The sequence below is a fragment of the Rutidosis leptorrhynchoides genome, chromosome 11, assembly GCF_046630445.1.
Source record: "Rutidosis leptorrhynchoides isolate AG116_Rl617_1_P2 chromosome 11, CSIRO_AGI_Rlap_v1, whole genome shotgun sequence".
In the NCBI taxonomy this organism is placed as follows: Eukaryota; Viridiplantae; Streptophyta; class Magnoliopsida; order Asterales; family Asteraceae; genus Rutidosis; species Rutidosis leptorrhynchoides.
Window position 1 is genome coordinate 355,942,615 of NC_092343.1, and position 12,278 is coordinate 355,954,892.

The 12,278-nt window shown below is 37.0% G+C and overlaps 1 protein-coding gene across 1 annotated transcript; it reads left to right on the forward strand.

Annotated features, from left to right (window-relative positions):
* The first annotated feature begins 9,755 nt into the window (after window positions 1-9,755).
* On the forward strand, window positions 9,756-10,454 carry LOC139875862 (uncharacterized). Its single transcript, XM_071863155.1, has one exon. It carries the CDS (start codon window positions 9,756-9,758, stop codon window positions 10,452-10,454), a length of 699 nt encoding a protein of 232 aa, XP_071719256.1.
* The last annotated feature ends 1,824 nt before the right edge of the window (window positions 10,455-12,278 follow it).

Here is a 12,278-nt window from a genome sequence, read left to right on the forward strand (position 1 = left end):
GACATCGATCCGAAACGACCTCGTCCTAAATAACAAGGGAAACAAAATTTTAAAATTAAGTACTTAATTGTTTCAAAAGTTAATGATTATAAAAAAAAAAAAAAAAAAAATGTACCAAACTCCGCGAGTCGCGGAGTTTGGAGGGTAAATCCCCGCGACTCGCGGAGGGACCAAAAATCAGAAAAAAAATAAAAAGAGCTGCACGATCAGTTTCACTCCCCCACACAAAAACACCCGAATTCTGCTGCGAAAAACCCCGAAAAACCACCCAAAAACACCCCAAAAATACCAATTTTTAACCGTTAATCACCAAATCTTTTGCTAAAATCATGTTGAGAAGGATGCTATCTAAGAATTACTCAAGAAAAACGGTAAATTTCTACACCTAAACACCATTTAATTCGAAATTTGATGTTCTTGAGCTATTTTTCCCCCAATTTGATTTTGATGCTTTTTAGTGTAATTAGACTTAAATTGTTTATGTATTATGCTTGTATAACCTAGATTGATGCTGTTTAACATAATTAGAAGCCTTAAACTTCAAATTTTGAGTAATCTAGGGTTTGTGTTCTTGAGCAATTTGGGGCTTTTTGATATAAACAGGTTATGGCCGATTTTTGTCATGAATTGTTGCTAAATTGAGTAGTGTAACATGTCTAGGTAGTTAAATGATCCACACTTTGAGCCTAAACATGATTTTGAGAATTAAAGTGGACTTTTTCAAGTCTAAAATTCATGAACTTGATTTTTGAAAAATAATGCCATTTGAGACTTGTTTAATTGCTAGTAATGATTATTTTGACATGTTATTTGAGTTGAATGCTTATGAACTTGGCGAAAATTTTCGTATATGCTTATTAAAAAAGTGTAGATTTGATAAAAATGTGAAAATAAGCTTAAGTTTGATATAAATTGATAATGTCATTGTAATTATTTTGATTGATGATTTTGCTGACACTAATGCATATTTGGATGCACAAAATTTGTGTTTGATGTGTTTTGCAGAATGAAAGGGGTGAATCTTCATCCCAAGCCCGCAATGCTCCTGCTGAGAATTTCGAACAACAGGAGGTGGATAACTACTACAAGCAGGATGTACCTCATCCAGTCATGACCTTTTCGGATATGCACTTGGAAGAATTGCACCCGAACCTGAGATTTGACAGACTTTGGATAGATTATCCAAAATATCAACGGGGTTTGCATACTCTTCACTCTAAGGTTGTTGAGGTACCGAGGGTCATAGAATGAGGACCCTTAGAAGCTGTAGAATTGGCCGGGCCAATTAGGGAATTACTTATACAGAGGTATGGTAATTCTTCTTTTAATGACTGGATATGTTTATTCACCATACGCAGACCTGTATATAAAGTATGGTGTGAAGAGTTGTTATGTAGTATAGAGTTGAATGATCGGGTAGCTAGTTTAACCGATCGTTCTTTTATAAGATTTTTGTTAGGCGGTTCGATGCGCCACATGTCTTTACTGGACATGGCTCAGGCTTTACGTATATATACGCCTGAGGAGTTAGCGTCTGCCGATTGTAGAGGATTGATACTAAACGGTAGAAAGATAGATGAGAATTTTGATACACACGGTGTGTGGAGTCAAATGACAAGCCATCACCGTTTCAAAGGGGGAAATTACTCTTATTTGGATATAGATAGAGCCGAATTAAGAGTGATACATAGGTTTTTAGCTAATTCGATTACACAAAGGGGTAAAAACAAGGAAAAAGTAAATGAACAGGATTTGTTTTACCATATGTGTATTCGAGACCCACAGAGCACTGTAAGTATACCATATTGTGTGGGTTATTATTTATCAGCTATGGTTCGGGGGATGCGACCACATAGCATAATAGGAGGTGGTATTTTTATTACTTTGATTGGTGAATATCTCGGTGTGGATATAAGTCGGGGGGGATTATTACTAGAAGAGCCGGAACCCCGCGATACTATAGGTTTAAATGTATACCATGGTGCGAAAGTTTTGAAGAGGCGAAATAACGCCGCAGTACGATACCATGGTAGACATCCACAGGTGGAGAGAAACCAGCAGCAAGGTAATGTAGGAGGGGGGAATGAGATGCAAGAAATGCATAGGTTTATAGCTTCTCAGGAATACGAAAATGCTAGACAGAGAGCATTTGAAGATTGGCAAGTTCATCAGAACCAGATCATAGCTCATTGCCAACATATAGGTAGAAACTATATTCCTACACCGAAACCCATCTTCCCTCCTTGGTCGATAGAGATGCAGCCACCATATCCTACGTATGACCCTGCCGAAGCATTCTATAGCACTTATGGTTATGCCTGGAACCCCTATTGGTACCAATATCATCCTTAGTTTACTTATTATTTTTTTTATTATTTTGTAATTTGTAATTATTGATACATTTAATATTTTTGTTAATATTGTAATCATTTTTATAATTATCTAACTTTTATTCTTAGATTTTAATAATTTTTTGAATGTGGGGTAATATACCAAACTTCAAAAATATGTATATATGTTTGCAGTTTGTCTTATGTACACAACAGGGTAAAACAACGCATTTTCAAAGACTGGCATTAAGTTCAGCAAAAGCAACTAATTTTGACGACAAGATGCAAAATATATGTGAAATAACAACAAGACGGAATGAACAAATGATGTGCACCATTTATCATTCAGCAAACAAACGCCAATATATTTGGAAACTTTGGTAAAATTTAATCATTTTCACACAAATCACCCTCAATAATTTAAATTGTTACTGATTTCTTGCAAATGAGGGCATTGCAAGATCTTAAGTGTGGGAAGGGGTTAAATTCTTTCGGATTTTAAAATTTTTATATTAAACACTTGGTTACCATTAAAAATACTAGTAAAGCAGTAGTTGTATTAGAATCTAGTGCTCTCTGATAAAAAAAGAACAGCCCTAGTCTTATATACTGACTACCCAATTCTAGTAAAATTTTTGAAAATTTTCAATTAAATGAATTCAAATCATGTTTATACATATTTATGAACGATAAAACTAGGTTTTAACACCGAAATTATTGTTACCTCGGAAAGGACATAAATTAAGAAACAAACTAAAATGTCAAAATTCATTTAAAATGGAATAGAGGACGATAAAAAGGAAAATAAAAGCCAAGTGTGGGAAAATTTACCAAGTTATTTTAAACATATGTCACATATATCTGTAACAAATAACTGAAAATACTTTTGCTTTGGACTAAACTAAACTGTTTTACCCGATGAAAGAAAAGAAGAGATGGATCTACACGATGAATCAATTCCATCACTAAAAGGAAGTAAAGTCTTCCGAAAAAGAAACGCGCTTCTTGATTTAGGTCATGAAGTTGTCGTCCAGACCAGCTGTAGGTTGACGAAAAATCTAGAAAAGTCATCACTAAAATCAGCAGGAAATCCACGGACCTCAGCATTAAACAGGGTCGCCAAGTGGTCAGATTTATCCTAACCATGAGAAGGATTTATCTCGTACAATGGGGGGGCACCATGCAAATTAGCTGGATAAGACTAATGAATCAGATCCCCAGAAAGGATAATCTCCTTAAAGATTAAAAATCAGCTTTTAAGACTGATATTACTCAATCCTAGAGATTGACCTTAAAGATTGAGAATTCAAACTCATGGAATTCAATGATATCTAAACTCGAGCTTAAACGAGAAAATATTTTGATCAAAAATTACAAACCGATTTGTTTTCTGAAAACCCTATTTTCAATACGTTCATTACCATTGAACGTAAAATCCTAGGAATTCACCTGGAATTCATTAGGTCACCTGAACTAAATCGGGTGTCAACCGTAAGAACGGTGGTTGCATAGCATGGTCAAAGACAGGACCTTGTGCCAGACCGAAAAATTCCTAGGGTGAGCTTTACTATTGCTCCTACAAAGGATAGTAATTGCGTCCGACACGTTATAGACCATAATTAAAAGCATGTCACGGGACATTGCCTTAACAGTTGCTTGTTCAACGCTTTCCTTTACAACCGGACGGTAGTTTACCGAAAGGTAATATACGGGACAAGTAAACTGGACGTGTTGCTTTCCAAATACAAGGTTAGCAAGTGGGTGACACAAAACCGCAAGTTTTGAGCTAAAATTTTCAAATCTGAAACCCACCAAACTCACAAAAATATTTTGCAAACACCGGTAAAGGGTTATTCCGGAAAACTTATCTAGGGTAAAAACTAGATTTCAAAAGATCAAATGTTTTCATAAAGATCCAATTTCCTTAATGGATCTAAATTTTTATAGTCATGTGGGACTGTAAACCATATAGTTACTACCATTGTTTATACCGCCGTATAGAAATCACTGATGTACAAAGTGTGAAGAATAAAGAAATGATTCTAGTATTTCAAGACGATATTGCTTGAGGACAAGCAACGCTCAAGTGTGGGAATATTTGATAATGCTAAAAACGAACATATATTTCATAGCATTATTCCTCAAGAAAGACAAGCTTTTAGTTGCAATTGTTCTATTTACAAGTGATATTCGTTTAAATAATAAAAGGTGAAGACAAAAGACAGATTCGACGAATTGAAGACGCAAACGACCAAAAAGCTCAAAAGTACAAAAGACAATCAAAAAGGTTCCAATTATTGATAAGAAACGTCTCGAAATTACAAAAGTACAAGATTCAAAACGCAAAGTACAAAATATTAAATTGTACGCGAGGACGTTCGAAAATCCGGAACCGGGACCAGAGTCAACTCTTAACGCTCGACGCAACGGACTAAAAATTACAAGTTAACTATGTATATAAATATAATATAATATATAATTAATTATATTAATTATATATATATATTATATTTATATATATAAAACCGTCGGCAGAGAAACTCCAAGGGTGTGAGCTGTAAATACATCCTCCGCGACTCGCGGAGTTTGAAGAGTATTTTGCCGCGAGTCGCGGAGCCCCAAATTTCAACTCTGGCTATAAAGCAAACCGAATTCTGATCAATTTTCATATTCTATTTTCTCTCTTCTCTATCTATACGATATATATATATATAATTTATATTTTAATTTTAATTTTAATTATAATTCTAATAATAAGGGTATGTTAGCGAATGTTGTAAGGGTGTAAGTCGAAATTCTGTCCGTGTAACGCTACGCTATTTTTAATCATTGTAAGTTATGTTCAACCTTTTTATATTAATGTCTCGTAGCTAAGTTATTATTATGCTTATTTAAAACGAAGTAATCATGATGTTGGGCTAATTACTAAAATTGGGTAATTGGGCTTTGTACCATAATTGGGGTTTGGACAAAAGAACGACACTTGTGGAAATTAGACTATGGGCTATTAATGGGCTTTATATTTGTTTAACTAAATGAAAGTTTGTTAATGTTAATATAAAGATTTACAATTGGGCGTCCCTATAAATTACCATATACACTCAATCGGACACGATGGGCGGGGTATTTATATGTACGAATAATCGTTCATTTAATCGGACACGGGAATGGATTAATAGCCACTAGAATAATCAAAACAGGGGTGAAATTGCATTCAAGGGTAATTGGTGTAATTGTTAACAAAGGGTAAAACCTTGGTTTACACGCAGTCGATAACCTGGTGTATTCATTAAACAAAGTATTAAAACCTTGTTACAATTCGAATCCCCAATTAGTTGGAATATTTAACTTCGGGTATAATAATAATTTGATGAGGACACTCGCACTTTATATTTATGACTGATGGACTGTTATGGACAAAAACCAGACGGACATATTAAATAATCCAGGACAAAGGACAATTAACCCATGGGCATAAAACTAAAATCAACACGTCAAACATCATGATTACGGAAGTTTAAATAAGCATAATTCTTTTATTTCATATTTAATTTCCTTTATTTTATATTTAATTGCACTTCTAATTATCGCACTTTTATTTATTGTTATTTAATCGTACTTTTAATTATCGTACTTTTTAATTGTCGCAAGTTTATTTTATCGCACTTTTATTATTCGCAATTTCATTATCGTTATTTACTTTACGCTTTAATTTAAGTCTTGTATTTATTTTATATTTTACATTAGGTTTTAACTGCGACTAAAGTCTTAAAATCGACAAACCGGTCATTAAACGGTAAAAACCCCCCTTTATAATAATAATATTACTTATATATATATTTGTATTTTAATAAAAGTAAACTAATATAGCGTTGAGCTTTGTTTAAAGATTTCCCTGTGGAACGAACCGGACTTACTAAAAACTACACTACTGTACGATTAGGTACACTGCCTATAAGTGTTGTAGCAAGGTTTAAGTATATCCATTCTATAAATAAATAAATATCTTGTGTAAAATTGTATCGTATTTAATAGTGTTTTCTGCTAAAATTAATAACTATTTTATATACACCTCGCATAACATCAGCAGGCATCCAAAACCACCCATTTCCCACAGGGATGAAGATACCTTAGCACCTGGGGTACTACGAAGGAAAGGAGGATCCGGACAATTATATCAACGTATTCGAAGGGGCCGCCAGGATGGCCAAGTGGGACATGGTCGTGGCCTGTCATGCCTTCTCATACATGCTCAAAAGTGATGCCAGAATATGGTTTGACTCTTTAGCTAAAGACTCGATATCAAGCTTCGACGAGCTAAAGCGACAATTCAAGTCCAAGTTCAGTCAGCAGAAGCGTCACAAGAAAAACCATGTTGCTGCACATAGTATTCGACAGAAGGAACACGAAGCAACTCGAGCTTTCCTTAGTCGATACACCGATGAAACTCAGCAAATAGCTGGTAGAACACCTTACTCGGGACCTCCCAGATATTTACGAGAAACTTCTCGACAGAGCCTATGTTTGGATAGATGCGAAGGAAACTGCTGGAACTTTCACATACGAAGACCAAACCAATTCGAAGCGGAAGGAAAAGTCCAGCAGCCGAAAAGAAAGGCACGGGAAAAGAGAGGATAAGGGACGCTATGCCCCTTACAAAAGGGAAAATAACGCCGGAATCTTAGGAACTCTCATAAAAACTCCGAAGAAAATCCTCTCCACAAAAAAGGCAGCACAAGCCTTCAAAGCGCCACCAAAGTTGGCTAATAAAGGAAAACCCAGAGACACAAGCAATTTCTGCGACTTCCACAATGACTATGGTCATGAGACAGACGAATGCATTCAGCTAAAGCTTGAAATCGAAGACGCGGTGAGATCAAGGAAACTTTCACACTTGGTGAAGGGAATTCGAAAAGCAACGAAGGCTTCCGAGCCTGTTTCTGAAGACAAAAAGCCTAACGTGGGTAAAGCAATCCTTGCCATAGAAAGTTGTTTCGCAGTCGAATCCCGAAGGCATTTCAAAAGAAGCAGGTCAACCCAAGTCATCGACTGGGAGGAAATCTCCTTCCCTATGCTAGATACTATTACTCCATCTGATCAACCAGTCACTATCAGTGGCATGATATTCGATAGGGATGTCCACAGAATCTACCTCGATAGCGGTAGCTCATGCGACGTAATGTACGAGCACTGCTTCCAGCAGCTCAGCCCAGCAATTAAAGCACGATTAATGCCACCACGAGAACCCCTAGTTGGTTTCTCAGGGGAAAGATGCTGGCTGATAGGTGAAATAGACCTTGATTTCACCATTGGAGAGCCACCTATGACACGAACGGAGACATTAGACTTCGTCGTTACTCGAGCGAATTCACAACACAAAATCCTGCTAGGATGGATGGAAATGATGAGAATGGGAATCTTGGTATCCACTGTGCGCCAATTAGTCGAGTTTCACACAAGCCAAGGGATAGCTACCCTCCCATCAACCTATGACCAAGCCAAGGTAATCATGGCTATCAAGGAAACTACGGCGAATCTCGGAAAAACTATCCTAGAAACCAAAGAAGAAAATCCACATGAAGAAAAGGTATCCATCAACCCTTTCTTCCCTGAGCAGCAAGTTACCGTCGGAAGGCAATTGCCTTCGGACTTGAAAATGGGACTCCACAAGTTACTTCAATCCAATATGGATGTCTTTGCCTGGGAATATAGGGATATGACGGGGATTCTTCGAACCCTAAATATCCAAGGCAAAGAAATCATAACGGAACATAGGCTCAACGAGTACAAGCTTCTAGAGCCCATATACAAGAAGAAAAGGAATTTAGCCTCGGAAAGGGACAAAGCTGCATGTGAGGAAGTAGAAGAGTTACTTAAGGCAGGAATTATACGTGAACCCATTTGGGTAGCCAACCCTGTAATGGTCAAAAAATCAGATGGCGGTTGGAGAATGTGTGTCGATTTCACCAATATTAATAAAGCATGCCCAAAAGATTGCTACCCCCTGCCCGAAATAGATTGGAAGGTGGAGTCACTCAAGGGGTACAAGTTCAAATGTTTCCTAGATGCCTACAAAGGGTACCACCAAATTCATATGGCAAGGGAAGACGAAGAGAAGACCTCTTTCTATACCAGCAAAGGGATATTCTGCTACCAAAAAATGCCATTCGGGTTAAAGAATGCCGTAGCAACCTATCAGAGGTTAGTGGACAAGGCTTTCCATAAGCAGCTAGGCAGAAACCTGGAGGCTTATGTCGACGATAAGGTGATCAAAAGAATCGAGGAAGCTGACCTCTTAATTGATATAGAGGTGACATTTCAAACCCTAAGGTCGATTAACATGAAGCTAAACCAGAAGAAATGTTATTTCGGGGTAGAAGAAGGAAGGTTCCTTGGTTACTACATAACGAAGAAAGGAATCCAATCCAATCCAGACAAAGTCGACCGAATCAAAGATCTCAAAGTTCCAAGTACCCTGAAAGAAATCCAAAGCCTGAACGGAAAATTGGCTTCGCTTAGTCGTTTTCTATCAAGGGGAGCTGAGAAACAGCTACCTTTTTCCAAAATCCTCAAGGATTGCTTGGGCAAAAAGAAGATTACTTGGACCACCGAGGCAGACCAAGCTTTCAAAGAAATAAAGGCATGCATCTCAAATCTTCCGGTGTTGACCTCTCCAGACAAAGGGGAAACCCTGTATGTCTACTTAGCAGCATCCAAGGAAAGTATCAGTGCGGTACTCATTGCAGAAAGGGCACGAAGCCAAATTCCAATATACTTCATCAGCAGAACACTCCAAGGGGCAGAAGTCAACTACCCCGAGCTAGAAAAGTTAACACTGGCACTAGTACATACTGCACGAAAGCTACGAAAGTATTTCCAGGCTCACCAATCGTTTTCTTAACCAACAAACCAAACCAGCAAGTGCTCATGAAACCAGAGAAGTCCGAAAGGATGGCCAAATGGGCCATCAAACTAGACGAACATGATATAGAGTTCTAGGTGAGAAACTCAATCAAAGGAAAAAGTCTTGGCTGACTTCATAGTCGAAACAACAGAAGAAGAAGAAATTCCTTCAACACAAATCATCGTCCCGCCAATCGAGCATGAAGAATGGAAGTTATTTACGGACGGGGCCTCAAGCTCTGATGGCTCCGGAGCAGGGCTCATGCTAGTAAGCCCCGAGGGAAAGGAATTCACTTTTGCACTACGCTTCGAGTTCAGCACGACGAACAACGAAGCAGAATACGAAGCCTTACTTGCTGGACTAAGACTGGTAAGGGATCTTAACATACAATATCTCAAGGTATTCGTTGATTCTCAACTTGTTGCGAACCAAGTTGCGGGGCCTTCGAAGCAAGAAGCCCCACCATCCAGCAATACTTAGCAAAATCGAAGGAACTCATTGAGCAGTTTAAAGGCTTCGAGATGGAGCACGTGAGAAGAAGCCAAAACAAGAAAGCAGATGCCCTGAGCAAAATTGCCTCCATCACCTTTGCCCACTTAGCGAAAGAAGTCTTGGTTGAAACCCTAGAACGAAGATCTATAGAAGCCGAGGAAATCTGTGACCTCTACCCGGATCAAGAAAACACATGGATGAAACCAATTAAAGACTACCTAGCATATGGGCTACTACCAGAAGACAAAGGAGAGGCAAGAAAGATCAAAATCAAGGCACCTTCGTATAAACTTCAAGATGGCAAGTTGTACCAAAAGTCTTTCCTTACCCCATGGCTAAATTGTATGGGACCCTCCCAGGCGACCATCATCATCCAAGAAATGCACGAAGGAGTGTGCGGTTTTCATGCGGGACCAAGGTCTATCGTGGCTAATATTATGAGGCTCGGATATTACTGGCCAACCATGCACCAGGATACGGTCACCACATTACAAACCTATGAATCGTGTCAAATCCATGCAAAAGTTCAAAAGCAGCCAAAGCAAGAACTTATATTTATACTCTCAGCGTGGCCATTCACCAAATGGGGGATTGATATAGTGGGACCATTAACGGAAGTCCCAGGAGGAATATTGTTCTTAGTAGTAGCAGTTGAATACTTCACCAAATGGGCCGAAGCCAAGCCACTAAAGAAAATAACAGGGAAGCACATCGAAAAGTTTGTATGAGAACACATAGTGTGCAGATTCGAGATTCCCCAAGAGATCATTTCAGACAACGGTAAGCAATTTGCTGAAGAAATATTTCCCAAATTTTGCGAAAGGCTGCAGATCAAGCAAACTGATGTGTGCAGCGGTGTATACGAAATACTATTAAATACGATACAATTTTACACAAGTTTTAATTTAATTTATTTACAGATGGGATATACCTAAACCTTGCTACAACATTATAGGCAGTGTACCTAATCGTAGAGTAGTATAGTTTTTAGTAAGTCCGGTTCGTTCCACAGGGAGACGACTTATTTTACACTATATTTTAAACAACTATATTTGTACAAAATATATATAATTATTTATAGTAATAATGAAATGTCCCGTTCTTATTGATTAAAAACGTTCCATATTAATTGATTTCGTTGCGAGGTTTTGACCTCTATATGAGACGTTTTTCAAAGACTGCATTCATTTTAAAACAAACCATAACCTTTATTTCATCAATAAAGGTTTAAAAAGCTTTACGTAGATTATCAAATAATGATAATCTAAAATATCCTGTTTACACACGACCATTACATAATGGTTTACAATACAAATATGTTACAACAAAATAAGTTTCTTGAATGCAGTTTTTACACAATATCATACAAGCATGGACTCCAAATCTCGTCCTTATTTAAGTATGCGACAGCGGAAGCTCTTAATAATCACCTGAGAATAAACATGCTTAAAACGTCAACAAAAATGTTGGTGAGTTATAGGTTTAACCTATATATATCAAATCATAATAATAGACCACAAGATTTCATATTTCAATACACATCCCATACATAGAGATAAAAATCATTCATATGGTGAACACCTGGTAACCGACATTAACAAGATGCATATATAAGAATATCCCCATCATTCCGGGACACCCTTCGGATATGATATAAATTTCGAAGTACTAAAGCATCCGGTACTTTGGATGGGGTTTGTTAGGCCCAATAGATCTATCTTTAGGATTCGCGTCAATTAGGGTGTCTGTTCCCTAATTCTTAGATTACCAGACTTAATAAAAAGGGGCATATTCGATTTCGATAATTCAACCATAGAATGTAGTTTCACGTACTTGTGTCTATTTTGTAAATCATATATAAAACCTGCATGTATTCTCATCCCAAAAATATTAGATTTTAAAAGTGGGACTATAACTCACTTTCACAGATTTTTACTTCGTCGGGAAGTAAGACTTGGCCACTGGTTGATTCACGAACCTATAACAATATATACATATATATCAAAGTATGTTCAAAATATATTTACAACACTTTTAATATATTTTGATGTTTTAAGTTTATTAAGTCAGCTGTCCTCGTTAGTAACCTACAACTAGTTGTCCACAGTTAGATGTACAGAAATAAATCGATAAATATTATCTTGAATCAATCCACGACCCAGTGTATACGTATCTCAGTATTGATCACAACTCCAACTATATATATTTTCGAATCAACCTCAACCCTGTATAGCTAACTCCAACATTCACATATAGAGTGTCTATGGTTGTTCTGAAATATATATAGATGTGTCAACATGATAGGTCGAAACATTGTATACGTGTCTATGGTATCTCAAGATTACATAATATACAATACAAGTTGTTTAAGTTATGGTTGGAATAGATTTGTTACCAATTTTCACGTAGCTAAAATGAGAAAATTTATCCAATCTTGTTTTACCCATAACTTCTTCATTTTAAATCCGTTTTGAGTGAATCAAATTGCTATGGTTTCATATTGAACTCTATTTTATGAATCTAAACAAAAAAATTATAGGTTTATAGTCAGA